Source organism: Pristiophorus japonicus, chromosome 6 (genome assembly GCF_044704955.1).
Source record: "Pristiophorus japonicus isolate sPriJap1 chromosome 6, sPriJap1.hap1, whole genome shotgun sequence".
Taxonomy (NCBI): Eukaryota; Metazoa; Chordata; class Chondrichthyes; family Pristiophoridae; genus Pristiophorus; species Pristiophorus japonicus.
The window spans coordinates 49,598,241-49,624,412 of record NC_091982.1 but is presented as its reverse complement, the minus strand read 5'-3'; the positions used below and the strand labels follow the sequence as shown (position 1 = coordinate 49,624,412).

General features: G+C 44.1%; 1 protein-coding gene across 1 annotated transcript; it reads right to left on the bottom strand.

Annotated features, from left to right (window-relative positions):
• Positions 1-1,433: 1,433 nt before the first annotated feature.
• LOC139265658 (high mobility group protein B3-like) lies at positions 1,434-6,014 on the bottom strand. The gene is made up of 5 exons (XM_070882857.1): positions 5,907-6,014; positions 3,918-4,079; positions 3,698-3,837; positions 3,016-3,190; positions 1,434-2,719 (listed from the first exon to the last, which is right to left on the bottom strand). The coding sequence occupies exons 2-5, from the start codon at positions 4,065-4,067 to the stop codon at positions 2,576-2,578; spliced, it is 609 nt and encodes a 202-aa protein (XP_070738958.1). The 5' UTR covers positions 4,068-4,079; positions 5,907-6,014; the 3' UTR covers positions 1,434-2,575.
• Between the last annotated feature and the right edge of the window lie 20,158 nt (positions 6,015-26,172).

The window sequence follows — 26,172 nt, the reverse complement described above, 5'->3', positions numbered from 1 at the left end:
CAGGAAGCCAGCATTGAAGATTGGCAACCAATGGCACAACCATATTTTACCAATTTATGAATAGGAAGAGAAAAAAAGATTCTTTAGCATAATTGCAAACATTAATTATGGTGCAGTGCAGCCTTAACAGAATTGATCCACCAGGATAAAAACAATTAATTTTTAGCTGCAATATACCCCAACTAAATTTAAGACACCGAAATGCTCTCAGGTTATTTGTACATCAAGGGCTGGAATGTTTTAGAACTATTTACAAATCCCCATTAATTATGAACTTTGATTAAATGAAAATATAAAACTTAAGGCCTAGCAGCAATATCATGCTGCATCTACAAGTTAAGAGCTGTAGAAGTTGGACAATTGATTGCTCAACCAGCATGAAAAACTTAAAAGCAGTGCTGAGATGAAGCTACAACTTTCGCACCCAGTGTCATAAACACAAGAAATGAGAACAGGAGTAGGCCATTTGGCCCCGCGAGCCTGCTCTGCCATTCAACGTGATCTGATCTTGGCCTCAACTCTTCCCTGCACTCCCCATAACCCTCGACTCACTCAAAAACCTGTCTGAATATATTTAAGATGGAGATAGACAGTGACCCAGCCTCCACAGCTTGCCGGGGCATAGAATTCCAGATTTACAGCCCTCAAATTCCTCTCATCAGTTTTAAATGGGCGACCCCTTATTCTAAGACCATGTGCCCTAGTTTTAGTTTCCCCTACAATTGGAAATAGCCTCTCTCAAGCCCCCTCAATCGTATACGTTTTAGTAAGATCACATTCTTCTAAACCCTTCATACAACCTTCATCTCAAGTCATCTGAAAACATTTTCCATAAGACATTAGGTGCATTAACAAGACCATTTATCACATGGGCTTCAAGTGCCTTACCTTAGCCCCAGAGTGGTCATTTAACAAAGTGCTCAAAACTTTGTGATTCCATACACAATTCCTATTCCTCAGAACTGGATTCCCTAGATAAGACAGATGCCACATCACAAGGCCATTTACTTCCTCAGGACAACTAGGGAGGCACAGACAAGAGTTGAAATAGCTGATACAGCATGATGCAAAAAAAAACTAGTGGACAATAACACCTATATTCACTACTATAAAACTTAGGCACGGCCATCTCCCAAACTATTTGTTACAACACATGAATAGAACATTTGATGTGGTTGCATTTTAAAATTAGTACACCCTAGTATGCTTATAGTTCACATAGGGATTGATTTCATTAATTATGCCTAAAAGTATAGATGGAGACACCATCCCGAAAAGGAATTTTGTATTTCTAGCTGCAATACATACTTTCTGGGGTGAACGATTATTTATGACTTAATTGCAATTCAAACATTCTATGGTTCAGTTTGATAAAACTACCAAAAATGGTGGAGGGATACCCTTTACATGAAACAGCTAAGAATGACCAACACTTTACAAATTTAATCCTGTTTTAATTACTTCAAAACACATTTTAGCATACTAAACATACAAAAAAAGAAAATATACCTTAGTTACAAGATCATTTAAAGTACAGAATGCTCAGGGTTGTCACTAGGATTTCAGCAAAGCACAACATTAGGACTCACCACAGCCTGTGAAGTTTCAGGTAGGGCCACATAGCACTGCACAGAAAGTCATGTCATTTTTATTTTTATTTTATATAAAAAGGGGACATCTTAAAGCATGTTGCTCAATTGTTCCCAAATTGCACCAATTGTAAAGTATGCAATCACTTTACAGCATGAATACATTACCTAGAACATCACATACACAGCAGGCCTATTAGTTCCAAAAACAAAGCTTTTGTTTGGTACAATTCCATTCTCATTATAATGAATGAGAGCAGCAGTTCACAGAAATGGAAAGAATTATTTGCCATTTCACAGCCCTTTGGATTTGGCTTCTGCTTACAAATATAAAAAAATCCTTGGAAGTGCAGCAGCAATGATGTATATATAGGCACAGGAGGTCAGTGTTGAATGATGGTTACCTCCTTTCCAATCCAATAGGTCTAGATTATCTGTAATCACTACCCAAAGGTGGCTGCCATCGTGCTACTCTGCTTCTATAAACCATACCTTACTCATTCTGAATGAAGTCAAAAACATATTGCACCACCATTCTAGTACATCAGATACTATGCAATGTGGTCTACAAGCGTGGCAGGCTTAAAATGCCTACTGACAACTCTGATTTTTTTTTAAACTTTGATTGCTTCATTACCCCTCATACTTACAGCAATCTCAAAAATTGAAGAATTGGCTACAACGGCACTTTAAACTATACTGCACTTAAACACAAACACCACATAAATACATTTTAATCCAGTTAAATCCCCCTTCTGTACAAAAGGACAAGCCAGTTTCCAGAAAGAAGAGTTAACAGCTGAATCAATGTCCACCGCTGTAGTGTGAATATTACAAAAAGGCCTGTACAGTTTAAAACTCAAGCTACTTTTTGCCTTAGACAATATACACACCAACTTACAAAATTAAAAGGTTGCAACACTTGTAACAGGGTTTAAATGCTTTCAGTTACATAGCAAGTAATTATGCTGAGGCAAATATACAATTTAATCATCATCATCATCCTCCTCCTCCTCTTCCTCCTCATCCTCTTCATCATCATCATCGTCATCGTCACAATATGCCTCCTTCTTGGCAGGGGGTTTCTTTGCACTATCCACCTTGCCTTTGGCACGATACTCAGCAACATCCTTAAACAAAAAAAAACTCATTGGTCACTTAGAAGAGAATTCCCATGAGACCACCACCAATTCACACAAGACTCAAACTACCAAGTCTTCCTGGTAATAGAGAGCCAATATATTGTATGGAAACATTACAAATGTTTCTCAATGTAGGAGGGAATTTGATGTCATGCATATTGGAATGATGGGCTCACACCACCAGGTAACTTGCACTTTGTTTAAACACATATTCTTAAGTTATTTATTCAGACCTAGCCTTGGGAGCAAGATGTGGAAGTACTTAATGTTGCAACTGGACTTACCTTATCATATTTCTCCTTCAGCTTATAAGCCTTGCTATTGAATGGCTTCTTCTCCTCATCACTACAAGCATTCCACAGCTCACCAAGCTTCTTTGCTACATCACCAATAGTCAAGCCAGGACTCACAGCCTTGATTTTTGGTCGATGTTCTGAGCAAAACAAAAAGAATCCAGATCTGCAAAGAAATTACTACAAGTGAATCTAAAACAGCAGTTCAACTATTATTCTTCTGCAAGTTAAGTTTCATAGAAACACAGAAACTAGTTGGGCACAAAGCAAAGCTTCAAACTATAAAGAACATACAGCAAGCGGCCATACAATTGGACTCAGCACTATTGTGTGGTGGATGAGGAATTAAGCAAAAAAAAAAAAATCAAAATTAAGCTTGGAACAAAAAGTCAATACCACTCAAATCCACTTTCAAAAAATAGTATCAGACTGCCCACACAATATCAATCATGGAATATTTTGGAAAATGCAGTCCTCCCAGTCATGTTAAAAGTTGTGAGCTAAATAAGTGGCCATACTGAAGAGAAAGGATGGAGATATTAGAGAGGGAAAGTAAATGGGACTGAAATTTTTTTTTATAAAAAGGGACAGGTCATGGTGCTCATTCTTAGAAGTGATAGCTATTTAATGTTAATCAGGTCTATTACCAACAATATTTTGAGGGTACACTTACGGAGGTCTTTTTGGTGCATTGGGGTCCTTCTTTTTCTTGCTACCTTTGGCTGGCACATAATTTTTCATTTCTCGGTCATAACGCACCTTATCTACTTTAGCCAGATCTTCAAATTTGGACTTCTCTTTGCTAGACATGGTCTGATGAAGAGTACATATGTTACACCAACATCTCAAGTTAAAATATATTTATACTCATATTTACTAGGAAAACAAGTTACCTTCCATCTTTCGGAGCACCTTTTAGAGAATTCTGAGAAGTTAACAGGAATTTCCGGGCTCTTTTTCTTGTGTTCTTCACGGCAAGTCTGAACAAAATAGGCATAGGAGGACATTTTGCCCCTTGGCTTCTTCGGGTCACGTTTTGCCATTTTGGTGTTTATCTATATATAAAAAAAAAGAAAAAATGTTCCTCTAAATTTTCCTAAAAAGTAACATCTGCATTTGGACCTGTAAAATTCAAAAATTGCTTTATAATTTGTCTTCTAAATTCCTATATGACACCTACCTAATGTCAACTTTGGGAAAAATCAAAATGTTTTGAATTCCAAAAAAAAATGAAGTATCATGCAAGAAAAAAAATCCAAAAACCAAACTAAATTTCTATTTTAAATCATGTTAAGAATTAAAAATTGCTAAAAGTTTTTTTTTAAATCCTCATTTGAATTAATTAAACCCCAAAAAGTACAGATCTTAAAATATATTTTTTTTTTAAAACCCTACGCGGCAAAGTCCTTCTTTCCATTGTTACCAAAATATATTATATTCCGGAGACGGAGTCAGATCAGCGCAAATTAAGGCTAAAAACTGAAAGCACTAGTCCAAACACAGCCGACAGGGCTTTTCAATGCAGACAATTCAACAGCATAGAGCTTAATACTCTCCAAGTCTCTATCCTCAGCTATTTATCTTATTTTTTTTTCCCGCCATGTTCTTTCCATCTCCATTTTATGTTCAAGGACAACAAAAAAAAAATCCTCTTTAAAAAAAAATCTCCCCGACCGTATAAACCTACAGGAAAAAGAAAAAAAATTGGTATTTAGAAAGCTCGCTTTTATTATTAAGCAGATCTATAGAGAGGGGACTGCACTGTACATGGGGCTGGTGTGTGTGTATATATGTGGAGAGCGCGAGCAATGATGGCGAACTGCCGTCGACAAGGAAGAGAAAAAAAAACAGGTCAACATCCCAATAATTCTTCTTCCATTTTGTGAAATCCTTCCTCATGAAAGAAAGTCTCCTTGAAATTGTTCCGTCGTCAGGCTAAGGCGGCTTTTTGCGCCGAAAATCGGCGCGGCCGGGGAGTTTGCAGCGGCTCTTTTTTAACTAAAAAAAAGGAATTGAAACGGTGGAAAAAAATCTTCCCCCTTTGGTCTGGCAGTACAGCGCTGGTGTAGAGAGAGTGCGAGCAGAGGCAGCGAGCGCTGTGTGCGTGTGTTGGTTCTTCTCAATAGCACACACACACACGCTGGGCTAAAATGGCTCCATCTTTTGCAATAGGAGTGAACGACAGCTAGAAAGCCCGAGCACACACACACACAGCTAACAATGCCTCACACACAAATTATAATCTTTTCCTCAGGATTATATATCAATTTTATTTTTTCCCCTCCCCTTAAAAAAAAGGAATTTATTCGGTGAGGAGGGGGGGGGGGGGAAAATCACATTAAATGCCTCCCGACTGAAAAGTTTGCACAGTTGAAGAGACTACACTTGACGCATAGCGGTTCCATTATACGATCACATTACGCCGCTGCCGGGGGAGAAAAAATAAAACACACAAAGTTGTGTGGAAAAAACACTTTGCGCCCAGCAACCCGGATTAAAACGCACCGATTCGGATAAAGGAAGAAAAACCCGAGTGGAAAACGAACGCAAGATAAAAATTTAATTCGAGCGGAGGGAAGTAAATGGTGGCGACTGAACAAGCGTTTCTCTCGCTTTCTCCTCACAGCCTTCGCCATTAAGGAGCTGCCATGTTAAGCTAAGCTAAGCCAAGCGCTTTCCCCCCCCCCCCTCTCCCTCCTCTCCACACACATTACATTACAAAATAAAGTGTTGGAAAACCATCTTCCCGTCGCCGTAATGGGAAAAGGAAAAGACGAGAAGGTGAGGAGAGTGGAAAGGAAGGGGAAACGAAAGACATTTTTGAGAAGGTGGTTCGGCGCGGTTGCTTTCTCCTCCCCCCCCACTAGCCCAGCCATACCTACCGGTGGTCGGACAGTGCACGGCGGCTGCGATGGTCGGCGAGCACTCTCGAGCCTCCTTTTGCACCAAGTCTAGCCTCGTCGGGTAGAGCGAGAGCACGCTGATTGGCCCAACGTGCCGCCGCTTTAAAACGCCGTCGCGCCCGCCCATTGGATGGCGCCGGCCCCGCCCAGCCGCACTCGTTCTGCTCCTCATTGGCCCGTCGCCCCCCGCACGCCGGCCGATTCAAAAAAAAGGCCCGCCTTTTTATTTCCATCTTTTTCCGCGAAAAAAAAGTATTCAGGCAAAAGTACAACAGATGGGGCATAAAAGTTACTATTGATTTTTGTGTGTGCGTGTGTGTATTGATTCTATTGCTACTGCTCCTAACCCTGAACATAGGATTTTTTTTGCAGAGTTTAAAATCTATTGCTGCTATCCCTGAACATAGGATTTAAAAAAAATAATTTTAAATCTATTGCTGCTGTTTCCATCCCTGAACATATGATTTTTTTAAAGTTTTAAATCCATTGCTGTTCTTGCTATCCCTGAACTTATGATTTTTTTTAAAGAGTTTTGAATCTATTGCTGCTGTTCCTAACCCTGAACATATGATTTTTTTTTAAAAAGTTTAAAATCTATTGAAAATAGATGCAGGAGTAGGCTATTCGGCCCTTCGAGCCAGCACCACCATTCAATATGATCATGGCTGATCATGCAACTTTAGTACCCCATTCCTGCTTTCTCTCCATACCCCTTGATCCCTTTAGCCGTAAAGGCCACATCAAACTCCCTTTTGAATATATCTAACGAACTGGCCCCAACAACTTTCTGTGGCAGAGATCAGTATTGCTACTGATCTTAACACTGAACATGTGATTTTTAAACGAGTTTTAAATCTATTGCTACTGTTCTTAACTCCGAACATATAATTATTTTAAAGAGTTTTAAATCTATTTCAGATGAGATGTTAAACCAAGGCCCTGTCTGCCCTCTCAGGTGGCCGATTTTTAAAAATTTGTTCCGGGATGTGGCCAGCATTTAACATAAGAACATAACATAAAATAAGAATTAGGAGCAAGAGTAGGCCATTCAGCCCCATGAGCCTGCTCTGCCATTTAATGAGATCATGGCTGATCTTCTACCTCAACTCCACTTTCCTCCACTTGATTCTCTTAATATCCAAAAATCTATCGATCTCTGTCTTGAATGTACTCAAAGACTGAGCCTCCACAGCCCTCTGGGGTAGAGAATTCCAGTGATTCACCACCCGTTCAGTGAAGAAATTTCTCCTTATCTCAGTCCTGTGACCCCTGGTTCTAGACTCCTCAACCAGAAGAAACATCCTCCCTGTATCTATCCTGTCAAGCCCTGTAAGAATTGTGTATGTTTCAATGAGATCACCACTCATTCTTCTAAACTCTAGAGAATATAGGCCTAGTCTACTCAATCTCTCCCCATGGGACAATCCCCCCCCAACCCAGGAATCAGTCTGGTGAACCTTTGTTACACTCCCTCAATGACAAGTATATCCTTCCTTAGGTAAGGAGACCAAAACTACACAATACTCCAGGTGTGGTCTCACCCTATATAATTGCATTAAGACGTCTTTACTCTTATGTTCAAATCCTCTTGTAATAAAAGCCAACATACCATTTGCTTTCTTAATTGCTTGCTGTACCTGCCTGTTAACTTTCAGTGATTCGTGTACAAGTCAGCCAGGTCCCTCTGAACACCAACACTTCCCAATCTCTCATCATTTAACAAATACTCTGCTTTTCTATTTTTCCTACCAAAGTGGATAACTTCACATTTCTCCACATTATATTCCATTTGCCATGTTCTTGCCCACTCACTTAGCATGTCTATATCCCCTTGATGTCTCTTTGCATCCTCCTTACAACTTATATTCCCACCTAGTTTTGTAACATCAGCAGACTTGGATATATTACATTTGGTTCCCTCATCCTCTCATTTATTGCCCATCCGTAATTGCCCTTGAGAAGCCTTCATGAACTGCTACAGTCAGTGTGGTGAAGGTACTCCCACAGTGCTGTTAGGGAGGGACATCCAAGACTTTGACCTCGCGACGATGAAGGAACAGCGATAAATTTCCAAGTCTGGATGGTGTGTAGGGGAACTTGCAGGTGATGTGCTCCCATGTGCCTGATGCCCTTGTCCTTCTAGGTGGTAGAGGTTGCGGGTTTGGGAGGTGTTGCCGAAGAAGTCGTGGCGAGTTGCTGCAGTGCATCTTATAGATGGTACACACTGCAGCCACGGTGCGCAGATGGTGGAGTGAGTGAATGTTGAAGGTAGTGGATGGGGTGCAAATAATGCGGGCTGCTTTGTCCTGGATGGTGTTGAGCTTCTTGAGTGTTGTTGGAGCTGCACTCATCCAGGCAAGTGGGGAGTATTCCATCACACTCCTGACTTGTGCCTTGTAGATGGTGGAAAGGCTTTGTGGAGTCAGGAGGTAAGATACTCGGCATTGAATATCCAGCCTCTGACTTGCTCTCGTAGCCACAATATTTATGTGACTCATCCAATTAAGTTTCTTGTCAATGGTAACCCCCAGGATGTTAATGGTGGTGGAGTTAGCGATGGTAATGCCATTGAATATCAAGAGGAGGTGGTTAGACTCTCGCTTGTTGGAGATTGTCATTGCCTGGAAGTTGTGTGGCGCGAATGTTACTTGTCACTTATCATCCTAAGCCTGAATGTCGTCCAGGTCTTGCTGCATGTGGGCATGGACTGCTTTATTATCTGAGGAGTTGCGAATGGCACTGAACACTGCAATCATCCACTTCTGACTTTATGATGGAGAGAAGGTCGTTGATGAAGCAGCTGAACATGGTTGGGCATAGGACACTGCCCTGAGCAACTCCTGCAGCGATGTCCTGGGGCTGGGATAATTGACCTCCAGCAACGACAACCATCTTGCTTTGTGCTAGGCAAGACTCCAGCAGTGGAGAATTTCTCCCTGATTCCCATTGTGTTCAATTTTACTCAGGCTCCTTGATGCCACACTCGGTCAAATGCTGCCTTGATGACAAGGGCAGTCACTCTACCCTCACCTCTGGAATTCAGCTCTTTTGTCCATGTTTGGACCAAGGCTGTAATGAGGTCTGAAGCTGAGTGGTCCTGGCGGAACTCAAATGAAGCATCGGTGAACAGGTTATTGGTGAGTAAGTGCCGGTTGATAGCACTGTTGACGGCACTTCCATCACTTTGCTGATGATTGAGTCTGATGGGGCGGTAGTTAGCCGGATTGGATTTGTCCTGTGTTTTGTGGACAGGACATACCTGGACAGTTTTCCACATTGGCGGATAGATGCCAGTGTTGTAGCAGTACTGGAACAGCTTGTAGAGGCATGTTCTGGAGCACAAGTCTTCAGTACAACAGCCAGGATGTTGTCGGGGCCCATAGCCTTTACTGTATCCAGGGCATTCAGCCATTTCTTGATATCACGTGAAGTGAATCGAATTGGTTGAAGACTGGCTTCTGTGATGGTGGGGACATCAGGAGGAGGCCGATATGGATCATCCACTTGGCACTTCTGGCTGAAGTGGTTGCAAAAGCTTCAGCCTTGACTTTTGCATTTGCATGCTGGTCTCTGCAGTCATTTAGTATGGGGATATTCATGGAGCCTCCTCCTCCCATTAGTTGTTTAATTGTCCACCATCATTCACGACTAGATGTGGCAGGACTGAAGAGCTTGGATCTGATCCATTGATTTTGGGATCACTTAGCTTCCGCTGCTTAGCATGCATGTAGACCTGTGTTGCAGCTTCCCCAGTATCTCTGGAGAAGCTGCAACACAGGTATGCCTGGTGCTGCTCCTGGCAAGCTCTTCTGCATCCTCATTGAACCAGGGTTGGTCCCCTGGCTTGATGGTAATGGTAAAGTGAGGGATATGCTGGGCCATGAGGTTGTGGTGCAATGAAATACTGCTGCTGTTGATGGCCCACAGCACCTCATGGATGCCCAGTTTTGAGCTGTTAGATCTGTTCTGAATCTATCCCATATAGCACGGTGGTAGTGACACACAACACGATGGAGCGTGTCTCTGTTATGTATTTAACCCTTTGTAACTTGCATTACACCTGATCACCAGAGGTTCCACCTGTTGGAGTCCCAAGGGATCCCAGCATCCCTTGGGAGCACAGTATATAAGCAGACCACCCACGAGGTACCTGCACTCTGGAACCTTAATAACGAAGCTCAGGTCACACTCGCTCATTGCACACAGTACTCAATCTCACCATTTATTATGAGTGTAACAATTGGCGACAAGGTAACAAACAACCGCGTGAAAATGCAAAGAACAGTCAGCATCCTGGAGAAGTTCTCAGAAGGGGACGATTAGGAGGCCTTCATGGAGAGACTCAGCCAATACTTTGTGGCCAGCCAGCTGGAAGGGGACGAGAATGCCACCAAACGAAGGGCGATCCTCCTAACTGTCTGTGGGGCAACAACCTATGGCCTCACGAAGAATCTCCTGGCACCGGTTAAACCAACAGAGAAATCCTACGAAGAATTGTGTACGCTGGTCCGGGAGCACCTAAATCCTAAGGAAAGCATTTTGATGGCGAGATATCGGTTCTGCACATGTCAACGATCGGAGGGCCAGGAAATGGCGAGCTACGTCGCCGAACCAAGGCACCTTGCAGGACATTGTGAGTTTGAGGTATTCCTAGAACAAATGATCAGAGACTTTTTTGTACTGGGCATCGGACATGAGACGATCCTTCGCAAACTGTTGACTGTAGAAACTCTGAATCTGAGTAAAGCCATAACGATAGTCCAGGCATTTATGTCCACCAGTGACAACATCAAGCAGATTTCGCAGAATAAAGAAGTTCCGGCCAGTACTGTGCATAAAGTAACATCGGTTTTGATTAGAAATGTACATCGCAGAACGTACATGCCGGCTGCTGTGGCCCGACCTCAATTGACCCAGAGTCTGCCATCATCTGTTAATGCAAGGCAGTTAACACCCTGGTGGTGCTGCGGAGGTGATCATCGGCCCCATCAATGCCGCTTTAAGCACTATGCGTGCAGTGGTTGCAGAACAATGGGACACCTCCAACGAATGTGCAGACAAGCTGCAAATCTCGCAAACCCTGAAAACCACCACGTTGCAGAGGAAGATCAATCCACAGTGGATCAGACTGAGTTGGAAACTCATACGGAGGAGGCAGAAGTGTACGGGTAAACACGTTCACGATAAAATACCCACCAATAATGTTGAAAGTTGAACTGAACGGCATTCCAGTATCTATGGAGCTAGACACGGGGGCAAGTCAGTCCATAATGAGTAAAAAGGCCTTCGACAGGCTGTGAGGAAAGAAGGCACACAGGCCCAAGCTCAGCCCCATTCAGATTAAACTAAGGACTAACACCAAGGAACCAATCCCTGTAATTGGCAGTGCAGAAGTCAAAGTCTCCTATGATGGAGCAGTACACGGACTCCCGCTGTGGATTGTGTCAGGGGATGGCCCCATGTTATTTGGCAGAAGCTGGCTAGGGGAAATCTGCTGGAACTGGGACGACATCCGAGCGCTTTCATCCGTCGACGATGCCTCATGTATGCAGGTTCTAAGCAAGCTCCCATCGCTATTCGAGCCAGGCATTGGAAGCTTCTCGAGGGTGAAAATGCAGATCCATTTGATTCCCGGTACGCGACCCATCCACCACAAGGCTTGGGCGGTTCCATACATGATGCGTGAAAAAGTGGAAATCGAGCTGGACAGGCTGCAATGTGAAGGCATCATCGCACCAGTGGAATTCAACGACTGGGCCAGACTGATTGTCCCCGGTACTCAAGGAGGACGGTACGGTTAGAATTTGCAGGGACTATAAAGTAATGATTAACCGTTTTTCGCTGCAGGACCAGTACTCACTACCCAAGTCAGACGACCTATTGGCGACCCTGGCTGGAGGAAAGACGTTCACTAAGCTGGACCTGACCTCGGCCTACATGATGCAGGAGCCGGAGGAGTCTTCAAAAGGCCTCACCTGCATCAGCACGCACAAAAGTCTGTTTATTTACAACCGGTGCCCGTTCGGGATTCGGTCGGCCGCGGCGATCTTCCAGCGGAATATGGAGAGCCTGCTAAAGTCCGTTCTTTGCACAGTGGTCTTCCAGGATGATATATTGGTTACAGGTCGGGACACCATGGAGCATTTGAAGAATCTGGAGGAGGTTCTTAGTTGGTTGGATCGCGTGGGGCTCAGGTTGAAATGCTTGAAGTGTGTTTTCCTGGCACAGGACGTCGAATTCTTAGGAAGGAGAATTGCAGCAGACAGCATCAGACCCACCGACGCCAAAACGGAGGCCATCAAAAATGCGCCATGACCACAGAACGTGATGGAGCTGCAGTCGTTCCTGGGACTCCTTAACTATTTCAGTAATTTCCTACCTGGGTTAAGCACCCTGCTAGAACCCCTACATGCGCTACAACGCAAAGGAGATGACTGGGTATGGGGGAATTCACAAGAGGTTGCCTTTAAGAAAGCCAGAAATTTATTGTGTTCTAACAAACTGCTTGTCCTGTATAATCCATGTAACCGATTAGTGTTAGCTTGTGAGGTGTCGTCTTAGGGGGGTCGGGTGTGTATTACAACAGGCTAATGATTCAGGGATTTTGCAACCAGTTGCGTATGCATCCAGGAGTTTATCCAAGGCCGAAAGGGCCTACAACATGGTTGAAAAAGAGGCTCAGGCGTGCATTAACGGGGTAAAAAAAATGCACCAGTACTTATTTGGCCTCAAGTTCGAGCTTGAAACTGACCACAAGCTGCTCATATCGCTGTTCTCTGAGAGCAAAGGGATTAATACCTGATAGATAATTCAAGCTCTGCAACCTGGCTGCAGTTTTGAGAAAACACAGACCACATTGCATTAAATCATCAATCAACTTGACATTTTAGGACCTTTGGTAGCGAGCCAATTAAAGGTTAACGGTATATCAATTGAGCCAATAAGGTCAAAGAAGGCGCGTTCTTTTCTGTAAACTGAGCCAGGTATAAGTACAGCCATTTTGGCCATGCATTCTCAGAAGGACAAAGGCCTGGCTTAAAGCCAGAAGCTTGTTGCTGCTGCCAGAATAAAATTACATTAAAACTACAACCAGAGTTCGTATTTCATTGGAAATTAAGAGATCTAACAATTTTGGCGTAGCGAACAGGATAGCTGAGGGAAGAATCTGAATTTTGGACATCGGACCTACATACTGAGGTAAGGACTCCTCTTTATAAAAGTCCTCGGTCAAAAGTCTAAATTCGCCTCTCCTTCTATGCGATTCCGAAAGCCTCCGGTTGGTAGTCGGCTCGAAGTCCCATAGATGCCTAACTTCGGCGGTGTGTTAGTTAATTAATCACTGACCCACTGATCGGCTGGAAAGCCTACAACTCGAGACCCCAGTAAAGAAATCAGTATTATGGCAGCAGGAGATAAGAGCAAAGAATTGCCTACAACTGTAAAAGGTGGGCAGGCACCACCTGAGGTTTTGATAGATGAAACCCTCCAACAATTGAAAGAATACATAGAGCAACAATTCAACTGATCTAAAACCTGTATTAAGATCGAACAAAAGTACGGAACCTCCAAAGGACAATGGTCCTTGGATGAGATTAAAAGGATCTGGGAAAAATGACCCGTATGAAAAGTAAAAAGCGAATCCGATGGTCCCTAACCGTTATGGGACAGATCTGACAGCAGAATGAAATTATAATGTGTTCCCAACATGATAGGGACCTGACCAGTACAAAGGACCAATTGCGAGCTGTTTGTGCACAGCAGCGACAGAAAAGACTTGAACTTGAAAAGTCAGAAGCGGAAGTTAAAGATCTTAAAGGTGAAATTAAAGAATGGAAAAAATCATTAGGTCAAGAGACAGTAATAGGAAAAGGAAAATGTATCGGTCAATTCCCAGGGTACCCATGTTTGGATAAATTAAAAGTGAAAACCCGAGAACACGACCAAGGAATAGATACGGATTCTGAATCCTCTGACGATACAGGGTCGGAGGATGAAGAATTAGGGGTGCACTTTGCCCCATTTAAATAAAGACGCGTTGTAGTCAAATCAGAAGAGACTGCGGATGAGGGTGGAACCAAAAAAAACGAGGAAAAGGGTGTATGCAGAATACTTATTTCATGATCTGGCAGACCCAGAGAAAATTGATAAATGGTCCAAGGAGTTGCCCAATCCAAAGAAAGGGGGAGTGAAAACGTGAGACCAATTGGACCGCTTAAGAAATATATATCAACTTCATCCCTGGGACGGAGTGCAAATTTTGACGATAATGGTGGCAAAAACACAGGGAAGAAAATTGCACGACAAGGTAGAAGAAGCTTTGAAGCACGATGAGCAAGAGTTAAACGCAGGATGGGAGGCGATTAAACACTGGCTGCAAGCCTTCAGTCCAGCTAAGACAGACTGGGGAAAAATTGCAGCCTGCCAACAGAAAGGAAAGAGGAGGTCCTGGAGTATGACGAGCGGTTTAGATGCACGTGGCTAGAACATTCGGGTATGAATAATACGGATGAGGAAATGGATCAACAAGTGTTTGGACCCCTGAAAGCAGCTTTCGTGGCAGGTCTAAAGCCAGAACTGTCCAAAATGCTTAAGGTAGTGTTACCGGACTGGGAAGGTAGAGGAACTACCTTTGCCGCATTGGTGGATCGATGTAACCAATTAGATCGGGATATGGGAGCTAAAGTCCGAGCTGTACAGGCTATGGGATGGAAATCCCAGGATTCCGATAAACAGTCATTAGGAAAATGTCATTATTGTGGGAAAGAAGGTCACTGGGCCAAGTCGTGCAGGGCAAAACAGCAAGGTCGCGGTCGGGGAAGAGGACGCAGCCAGGGATACAATTCAGCCAACAAACCAGGCTTGTCACAAGATAATGACCTCATAGAAGCATTTAAGCGATTGACAATACAACAACAGAAGGAGTTACTTGGGATAGCAAAAAACGATTAGAGCCCACCCTGGCCCCCCTCCTCGCACTAATACAACAGAGGGGGGATGGGCTATATATAACTGTGAGGGTGGGCGATAAGGATGTGGACTGTCTTTTAGACACAGGGGCGGAATTAACATGCTTATCCCTACAATATGGAGACTTTTTGCCATTGGAACATAAGAACATAAGAATTAGGAACAGGTGTAGGCCATCTAGCCCCTCAAGCCTGCTCCGCCATTCAACAAGATCATGGCTGATCTGGCCGTGGACTCAGCTCCACTTACCCGCCCGCTCCCCATAACCCTTAATTCCCTTATTGGTTAAAAATCTATCTATCTGTGACTTGATGGTAGGGCACGTACATCCTATGGAGTTGGAGCCATAAAATGGAAATTAAAAGGACAACACCGGTACTTATAGGGCTGGGTCCACATGAACTAACCACGCCGGTCTGGATAGGCCCAGTAGATCAACCCCTTTTGGGAACGGACGTTCTAATCCAAATATATTCATCGTTGCATTTTGAGGATGGTCGGGTGACATGGTCAATTAGAACTTTGAAGAAAGAAGAATTGAAGGAACATTCGATATGGGATAAAGATAAGAACGATTGTGGCCTACTCCAGATGGAGCCTGCGTCATTTACCGGGACCAAGCCTCCATGCACTAAACAGTATCCCATCAGTCCAACTGCCATCGCAGGAATCTTACCGATTATTCAGCAATTGGAGAAACAAGGGGTGCTTATTAAAACGCATAGCTCCTCCAAAAGCCCCGTGTGGCCGGTACAGAAATCTAATGAGACTTGGCGTTTGACTGTCGATTATAGGAAAGCTAACCAGTGTATTGATCAAAAACCTCCTTTGGTCGCAGATCCCTCCACCATTTTTAATGCCCTCAAACCGGAACATAAATATTTCTCGGTTATAGATATGGCCAACGGATTTTGGTCGGTGCCTCTGGCACCGGAGGTTCGACAGTGGTTTACTTTCACGGTCCAAGGACAACAGTATACTTGGACCCGGTTACCGCAGGGTTTCCACAACAGCCCTACGGTATTCCACATGGCTTTACAAAGCCATTTGCGAGAATTACCTCCCCTGTCATCCACAATCATCCAATATGTAGACGATATCCTGCTAGCTTCAAACACGGAAGAACAACATGAACAAGATTTACGAGCTTTGCTGGACCACCTTTGGCTGAAAGGACATAAAGCCAACATCGACAAAGCACAAATATCCCAAGAAGAGGTTGTATACCTGGGATAAAAGATTTCACAAGGAAAGAGAGAACTTACCCAGGATAGAACTGCAGCCATTCGGGCTGCTAAAAAACCCACCACTATTCAGGAACTAAGGTCTTTTTTGGGATTGTGTAACTTTAACAGAAATTGGATTGACTCCTTCACACAGCTTGCTCAGCCATTGAATGATATTTTAAAGGGGAAACGTGCCTCTAAAGAAGCCATCACCCTCACTAAGGAACAGCAAGAAGCCGTCCTTAGTTTGAAAAAGGCTTTGTGTTCGGCACCGGCTCTGGGAATCCCCGACAGTGGTAAGCCATTTACCCTGTTTGTCCATGAGAAAGAAGGATATTTGACAGCTATACTGACACAAGAACATGGGGATCGGCAACGACCTATTGGCTATTATTCGGCAAAACTGGATGCGGTAGCCCTCGGATGGGGAAGTTGCCTAAGGGCCATGGAAGCTACATGTCGAGCAGTAATGACCACTGCGGGTCTAGTCCTCGACCAAAAGCTGATTGTCAAGTGTCCCCACACCGTACACACTTTGCTGTCTATGAATAGAATGTCTCAGGTGACGGCAGCTAGATGGACCTGCTGGACAGCAGTTTTGGAAGCTCCTAATCTCCATATCATCCGGGCCAGCCCGGTTAATCCCGCAACTATGCTCCCGATGTCAGAATCGAGGGAGCAAGAGGGGGCAGAATGTGAAGAGCATGACTGCGTGGAGATTTTAAAAGAAACAGAAGAAGCAGCCTTAGCAGCAGAGGAGCCTCTGCACAACCCAGACCTCATCCTGTTTACAGATGGTTCCTCCTTTGTTGACAATGGTACCAGAAAAGTAGGATGGGCAGTTACAACCTTATATGAGATAGTGGCAAAAGGATGTTTACCTTCAGGAACGTCAGCACAACAGGCTGAGTTACGGGCCCTGTCAGAAGCATGTCGAATAGCAGAAGGACAGACAGCTAATGTCTACACAGATTCGCATTATGCTTTTGGAGTCACTCACGAATTTGGTCTGTTATGGCGGAAAAGAGGATTCCTCACTGCTGCTGGTACTCCTATCCGAAATGGAAAAGAAGTTCGAGACTTACTAGAGGCCATACAATTACCTCAGGAAGTGTCCATCCTGAAGTGTAAGGCCCATACCAAGGAAAATACCACGGAAACACAGGGAAATGCCCTAGCCGACCAGACAGCTAAAGATGCCGCCTCACAGGGCACTCCCCCAGAAGAACCAACACAGATGTGCAGATTGAAAGCACTCAGGATTCTGACACGAGACCTTCAAACAATGCAAGGCGAGTGCTCCCGAGAGGAAAAATGGACATGGATTGAGGCAGGAATTAAGCTATGCGAAGATGGTGTCTGGAGACAAAGAGTTATCGACAAGCCAGTCGCGCCACAAGCGCTTATGCCTTTTTTAGCCCAACAGATCCACTCGTGGGGACACTTGGCCTCACAACAGATGACGGCACGGTTCCAGAAAAGCTGGTGGGGTTGGAGATTTAAAAAACATGCCCAGCTGGTAACAGACCGCTGTGTGGTCTGCCAGAAAAATAATTCTGGACCCATCACGGTAATGCCCCAACTGAGGCCCTCTGCCCCTGTCGGACCATTCCAGCATCTGCAGGTTGATTATATATCTCTTCCTTCATGCCAAAGATACACTAACATTCTTGTCATGGTCGACAGATTCTCTAGATGGGTAGAAGCTGTCCCAACTCAAAGAGCCACAGCCAATCACACTGCAAAGATGTTGTGTAAGGATTACATTCCCCGATTGGGAGTCCCGAGTAGCATTGACTCAAATCAGGGAACCCACTTCACAGGTGCGGTCTGCCAACAAGTCTGTAGGTTACTGAACATTGCGTGGGATTTACACTGTCCTTATCATCCACAATCATCAGGACAAGTAGAGCGAATGAATCGAACTCTGAAACAATGGCTTGCCAAATATCACCAAGAAGGAACACCATGGCCCCAGGCACTGCCAATAGTGCTATGTAGCATTAGGGCAACCCCAAACAGAACTACAGGTCGAAGCCCATTTGAAATTATAACAGGAAGACCCATGTCGCTGCCAGGAACTATCGATTTACAGAAAGCTGATGTTCACTTAATGAGTGACACTTTGTTATCATACTGTCAGAACCTAACCAATGCTATTAGTTCTGTTTCCCGACAGGTAACGGCAGCTTGGGGTAATCCACCCAAAGGAGGACACGATATCATCCCGGGAGTCTGGGTGTATGTGAAAAAGTTGCATAAAGAACCTTTGGGTGCCAAGTGGGAGGGACCTTATCAAGTGTTATTGACCACCCAGGCAGCTGTTAAAAACCAAGGAACGAAAGCCTGGATCCACACTTCACATGTTAAACGAGCACCTGTAACTGAAGCTGAAATCTAATAAGGACAATTACTTTTTGCCAAAATGTATAAATTTACTGTATTACTGACTGTAGGTATTCTAGGCATTTGTCTACTTCTTACTAGCCGACCCTCTGCACCAAAGGGAAATAGTAGGGTAGCAAGGGAATTACATGTAAATACCTTTTTATATATGTCATACATTTATGCCAAACTAAGTAACATTTCTAGTTGTTGGGTATGTGTTGCTGACAAAGAAACAGCTAACATTTATTGCCTATAATGGCACCTATTGGGTGTGTGCCCTTGGTTGCCCCAGAATTGGACAGGATCCTGCTATTTAGCCTACATTGTGCCTTATATGTATCATATAAAGTCACTGTCAGAACATTTACACCGTCCTAAGAGAGCTATCACAGAAACAGAGAGGTTCTTTGCCATTCTGATCTCCAGGTATGGGACCGCCAAACTGGCAAGAGAATCCATTAATATGGCATCTGTTGTGGAACGGGTAGCCAATGATACCTCAGAGGCCCTCGTTAAAATCAATGCAGAAATGGTAGCAATCCGCACATTAGCCTTACAGAATAGATTGGCTCTTGACTCCATCCTGGCTGAAAAGGGAGGTACTTGCGTCCTACTCAGAACTGAGTGTTGCACATATATCCCAGATAGCTCCGAAGAAATTATCCACTTAGCGGAGCATATCCAAAAGGAGGTAGAAAAACTTAAGCAACCCCCATCATTCACTTTGTGGAGCGGAGTCACTGAATGGCTAGGTTCAATAGGAACTTCATTGGTGGAAGGTTTAATTCTATTCATTGTAATTATTTTACTTTTATATTGTTTGTTTATGTTGATTAAATGTTGTTGCGACCAGGCGGCTGTAGCTGCTGTCCCGCAGGTGAGATGCCTTGCAGGTCCCAGCAGACCATCTGTACGTGGCACAGAGGTATACTATGCTTAAGGGAAGGTTGTTTACTGGTTGAATTAAGATATTGATTTGGATTAAATTGGAATAAGGTTAATTAACCTACTAAAACCTACTAAAATCGGGTTGGTGTAAATTTGTGTGGAAGCTCCTAGTCCAGACATGTGGTGAAACACATCAACAAATTTTAGAAGGAAACTCTATTAACATGGATGAAATTATTTTGTAGAATGTTTAACCAGTGATACCTGATGTTTTATGATTCAGTTTGTGAAAGAATCAAAGGGGGGATTGATAGAGAATTCAAGCTCTGCAGCCTGGCTGCAGTTTTGAGAAAACATAGACCACATTGCATTAAGTCATCAATCAACTTGACATTTTAGGACCTTTGGTAGCGAGCCAATTAAAGGTTAACAGTATATCAATTGAGCCAATAAAGTCAAAGAAGGCGCGTTCTTTTCTGTAAACTGAGCCAGGTATAAGTACAGCCATTTTGGCCATGCGTTCTCAGAAGGACAAAGGCCTGGCTTAAAGCCAGAAGCTTGCTGCTGCCAGAATAAAATTACATTAAAACTACAACCAGAGTTCTTATTTCATTGGAAATTAAGAGATCTAACAATACCAATGCCTCTGCCCGCATCCAAAGATGGGTGCTCACACTGTCGGCATACAACTATGTAATTCACCACAGGCCAGGCACAGAGAATTGCGCAGATGCTCTCAGTTGGCTACCATTGCCCACCACCGGGGTAGAAATGGCACAGCCAGCGAACTTGCTGATGGTCATGGAGGCATTTGAGAACGAGAAATCCCCCGTTATGACCTGCCAGATCAGGACCTGGACCAGCCAGGATCCTTTACTATCCTTGGTAAAAAAAACTATGTCCTCCCTGGGAGCTGGTCCAGTGTCCCAGTGGAGATGCAGGAAGCGATTAAGCCGTTCCACAGATGCAAAGACGAGTTGTCCCTGCAGGCGGACTGTCTTTTGTGGGGCAATTGCGTGGTCTTGCCCAAGAAAGTCAGAGACACATTTATTTGCGAACTGCACAGCACCCACCCAGGCATCATAATGATGAAAGCCATAGCCAGATCTCACGTGTGGTGGCCTGGCATTGACTCAGATTTAGAATCATGCGTGCGCCAGTGCAACACTTGCTCTCAGTTGAGCAACGTACCCAGGGAGGCACCGCTACGTTTTTGGTCATGGCCATCCAAACTATGGTTGAGGATCCATGTAGACTATGTGAGCCCATTCCTAGGCAAAACGTTTTTGGTTGTCGTGGACGCTTACTCAAAATGGATTGAATGTACAATAATATCTGTAAGCACATCCACGGCCACCATTGAGAGCCTACGAGCCATGTTTGCCACGCACGGCTTGCCTGATGTCCTTGTTAGCGACAATGGGCCGTGCTTCACCAGTGCTGAATTCAAGGAATTCATGACCCGCAACGGGATCAAACATGTCACATCTGCCCCATTCAAGCCCGCATCCAACGGGCAGTTCAGACCATCAAGCAAAGTTTGAAACGTGTGTCGGAAGGCTCCCTGCAGACCTGGTTGTCCCGAGTGCTGCTCAACTACCGCACCAGACCCCACTCACTCACCGGGATTCCCCCAGCTGAGCTGCTCATGAAAAGGACGCTTAAAACAAGGCTCTCTCTTGTCCACCCTGATCTCCACGATCACGTGGAGGGCAAGCGGCATCAACAAAGTATGTACCATGGCTGCGCAGATTTGTCACGCGATATTGAGGTCAATGATCCTGTGTTTGTGCTCAATTATGGGCATGGTCCCAAATGGCTCACTGGCACGGTCACAGCCAAAGAGGGGAGTAGGGTGTTTCAGGTCAAACTAACCAATGGACAAACACACAGAAAACATTTGGATCAAATCAAACTGCGGTTCACCAACAGCTACGAATAACCCAAAGAGGACACCACCAACTTTGACCTTCCAACACACACACAAGTGGCAACTGACATCATAGTTGACCATGAAACCGAACTCATCATCCCCAGCAGCCCAGTGAAGTACTGACCAACCCACTTACACCAGAATTTGTACCGAGACGATCGACAAGGGAGCGCAAAGCCCCAGACCATCTCACCTTGTAAATAAGTGTTCTGTTGACTTCACAGGCGAGTGATGTTATGTATTTAACCCTTTGCAACCTATATCACACCTGACCACCAGAGGAGTCTCAAGGGATCCCAGCATCCCTTGGGAGCACAGTATATAAGCAGGCCACCCACGAGGTACCTTAATAATGGAGCTAAGGTCACACTTGCTGATTACAAACAGTACTCAGTCTCACCATTTATTATGACTGTAACAGCCTCCAGGGTGACTGTGCAGTGATCACTGCTACCAATGCTGTCATGGACAGATGCATCTGCGACAGGTAGATTGGTGAGGACAAGGTCAGGTAGGTTTTTCCCTCGTGTTGATTCTCTCACCACCTGCTGGTGATGGACATTGAAGTCCCCCACCCAGAGTACATTCTGTGCCCTTGCTACCCTCAGTGCTTCTTCCAAATGGTGTTCAACATGGAAGAGCACTGATTCAACAGCTGAGGGAGGGCGGTAGGTGGTAATTAGCAAGAGGTTTCCTTGCCCATGCTTGACCTGAAGCCATGAGCTTTCATGGGATCTGGAGTCAATGTTGCGGTCTCCCAGCGCCACACCCTCCTGATTGTATACCGCTGTGCCACCACCTTGGGTGAGTCTGTCCTGCCAGTGGGACAGGACATACTCAGGGATGGTGATGGAGGAGCCTGGGAAATTGGTTGAAAAGTATGATTTTGTGAGTATGACTATGTCAGGCTGTTGTTTGACTAGTCTGTGGGATAGCTCTCCCAATTGTGGCACAAGTCTCAGATGTTAGTGAGGAGGACTTTGCGGGTCGACGGGGTTTGATGTGCCATTGTCATGTCCGAAGCCGGTGCTGAGGTTGATGCCGGGTGGTCTGTCCGGTTTTATTCTTATTATTCTTTCTTGTAGTGGTTTTGTTACAACTGAGTGGCTTGTTAGGCCATTTCAGAGGACAGTTAAGAGTCAACCACATTGTTGTGGGTTCGGAGTTACATTTAGGCCAGACCAGGTAAGGACAGCAGATTTTCTTCCCTAAAGGACATTGGTGCTGGAATTCCGATGCCCGGGTCCATACGAAGTTTCTACGGACCTGGGAAGGCATCAAAAAGCCGGGTTTCAGCGCGCAATGCGCATGCACTGAAAACTGGCTTTTCCGATCTGTCAAGTTTCTGGCTTGGCAGATGATCCACAGATCGGGAGCGAGGACATTTGCATGGGCAAGATTTCCGATATTTACAGATATGTTGCCCTGCAAATGTCCTCAAAAATCTTGTGCCTGAAAAAGCAGGCGCATAGCATACTTTTACAGATGCAAGTGTTTAAAAATACACAAAAACATTTTAAAATAAAGTTATAAAAACATATTTTATTGTTAAAAACCTTCCCCACTATGGTAAGTTTATTTTTAAACATAATTTAAAAAACTTTTTTAAAAATCGGGAAAATATTTTATTTTTATAAGACATAATAACTTTAATTTCAATTAATTTTAAATATGTGTGGTCTGTTTTTTATTTTTTATTATTTTGTGTGATTGCTTTTGTTCCCATTAATAGCACTGAGAACTCGTAGATACGTGCGTCTCAGTGCTATTAATATGAACCTGTGAAATACTTAACCTGATTGGCTGAGCAGTCACACATGACTGCATCTTCTGCATTGGGACCCTTTGGCTGGGAGTGCACTTCGCAGCGCGGGAGGAGAAGGCCTCCCCATTGGAAATCAGGGCGCCTCCTAGACCACCAGGTAAATTCGTAAAAAATTATCCAGCGAGGAGGCAATTGCCCGCGGGAAGACCCCCAAAGGAATTTCTGGGACATTAGTGAACCAGATGGGTTTTTACAACAATCCGGCATGCTCCTCCAAGTCGGTTAATTGATATAGATCAGCAGACCCTCCTCCTGTCTGCCTGTGCTCGGCGAGATTCTTAGAATTCGTCTTCTGCAAAAGTGACAAGAGCATGGCATAAGCTAATTGCCTAGGTACTATTACAGAACACACAGATATTATAATCCACAATTAGTCATCGTCCATGCTATTCATCGTTAACGTTTTATGCTAATGTCCTTTGAATGCAATTGATGCATGGTTATAACCTCTACATTCAGAGAATAAATTTAATAAGATCATGGTTAGGAACTAATGCGTGAAACCAAGATTACCCAGCTTAATTACAATCTAGCAATTTACATTTGAATTAATGAGTCAGTGCATCATTACAATTAAAAATTTAATAATTTAATACTTACTCTTGCAGACCCAACCAGGTTGTTCCAGCGATTGCAGCATTGGTTTGGCTCTCATGGGCCGCCGATGAAACAACTTTGGCGATCTCTGCCCAGATTGCAGGAGGGGGGGCTGTTTCCCACGACCACTCTGGGTTAATTGGCCCCACCGAGTCTCCACCTCGTGGACCAGGGAGGGCTGCATTCGCCTCTTCAGAGAAGCATTTAGCTCTCCTTCTCCCTCTAACCTCTGCCAAATCAATCTCTTCCTCATCTATATCTGCCACCTCACCAACATCACTCACTCCCGACTCCTCGTAATCCATCTCCATTTTTAAAAATTAAGGATCTGTTTTTTCTTTTTGCTAGCCTCAACGCAACCTTCCTGCTCAGCTCCAAAATGCGGTCTCTCTCTCTCCCTCCGTTTGTCTTCTGAGCATGCGCGGGAAAAGTTAATTGCCTGAGAAAAAACCACGCATGCGCAAAACGGCCATTGCTATGAACACTGGCCTTGCTCGACTGAACACATCGCTCTCGCCCATTTCACATCGCTAAGGCTATTGCCTAAATTAAAAAGGCAAAACTAGCGGTTTTTAATATGGGCAATATTCGGCAATCATGAAAAATAAAACAACCACTAACGCCGGAAATTTTTAGGCGATAGCGATGATAATGGAAAGTCTAGCCCCATATGGTCACCATTACTGACACTAGCTTTTTATTCCAGATTTATTTAATTAACTGAAATAAAATTCCATAGCTGCCGTGGTGGGAATTTCTTTGAACGCACATCTCTGGATTATTAGTCCAGGCCTCTGGATTACTAGTCCCTTAACTTAACCACTGTGCTACCGTTCCCTGTTAACCACTGTGCTACGTAAAAAACCTCATGGCACTATTTCGAAGAAGAATAGGGGAGTTATCTCCGGTGTCCTTGCCAATATTCATCCCTCAATCAGCATCACTAAAAAGGTTCTCTGGTCATTATCACATTACTGTTTGTGGGAGCTTGCTGTGCGCAAATTGGTTGCCGTGTTTCCTACATTACAACAGTGGCTACACTCCAAAAATACTTCATTGGCTTCGAAGCATTTTGGGACATCCTGTGGTCGTGAAAGGCGCTATATAATGCCTTTCTATTGCTATTTCTTCAAAATAGTTCCATGGGATCTTTTCCGTAGCACAGTCGTTTACAGGGAATGGTAGCATAGTGGTTAAATTATTGGACCAATAATCCAGAGACGTGCATTAAAAAAAAATCTTTCTATTGCTACTGTTCTTCGTGGTAGATATTCCTCCTTTATGAGAAATCGACACTTCCATAAAAATCCATTAGCGATACACAAGTTTAGTCCAAGTGTTAAAACTACAGATTCAAATTTAGTTGTTAGAAATAGTTTGAAATGCACACAATGAAACTTTACTAAAACATATAGCTGATTCTTTTCCATTAGTTACAAATGTAGTGAATTGTTACTTTTAAATAAAGTATTTCCCAACTTAATTGTGCAACAAGAGTTTCATTAATAAAATGCAGTGAAATAAGTCAAAATAAATGAATGTGATATATATATATAATATCAGAAACAATGGCAAAACCAAAATCTATTTAAAAGCATCAACTTGCCTGCATTTAATGAATGTGAGACATAAGCAAATTATATCGTTAAACTCAATGGCCAGCTACGAGAACGCTTACCGATGAATTTTATAGACACTGGCTGATCATCTCGGATGCTGTTGGCAGGTCTGAAGCACAGTATGGCTGCTTAGCTACTAGGGTGGGAGCCGTGATTAACCAAACTTATCACTGTAAGGCGGCTGCTCAGGTATTCCCTGTGGGGAAGTGATCTAATTAGACACATCCTGAGGGAAGTTTCGGTAGAGTGGCAGCTGCTTGTAAATCCCCAGGTGCTGCTCTTGGGAAGAGGCCAGGTTATCAAGCTCAGCCGGAAAGTAACAGCGGGAAACAATTGGATTTCTTTCTCCATTTATATATTTTTGTCACTGTGAAATGTGATTTCTAAAGCATGATGGACACATGCTACACCCAAGACGTTTTAACATACTTATCAGATCATCTGTGGTATTGCACACAGTGAGTCGGAAGACAGTGGCTGGGCTGAATTTTCGGTCTTCTGCTGCCCCTGTTAGTGCCCCAGAGGGGCAGCAATTGCAGCGGGAATGGTTTCCGGACTGGTGGCCAGCTTGCAGTGCACCGTCGGGAAATTATTTGCCGGTTTTGCGGGAGCGCTGAGCAGCACCCCCGGGAGCGTCGAGCCGGTGTGGAACGCCACGGGTTTCGACTGCAATTCAATTTTGAATTGACACTGAGCCTCTAGCATCCCGTTGCGCGCCCTAGTGAGACCATCAGGAAAAGCAGACAGTCAGAGCTGTCCCGGCGACGGTGAGTGAAGTAAGTAATAAATGAGGTAAGTGTGA

What these genes read in the sequence shown, in the direction of transcription:
- LOC139265658 (XM_070882857.1), bottom strand. Translation starts at nt 4,067, where the DNA reads ATGGCAAAACGTGACCCGAAGAAGCCAAGGGGCAAAATGTCCTCCTAT. An exon ending in GGTGCTCCGAAAGATGGAAG is followed by an intron (nt 3,838 to 3,917) that starts GTAACTTGTTTT and finishes ACTCTTCATCAG; the next exon opens with ACCATGTCTAGCAAAGAGAA. An exon ending in TGAAGGAGAAATATGATAAG is followed by an intron (nt 2,720 to 3,015) that starts GTAAGTCCAGTT and finishes TTTTTGTTTAAG; the next exon opens with GATGTTGCTGAGTATCGTGC.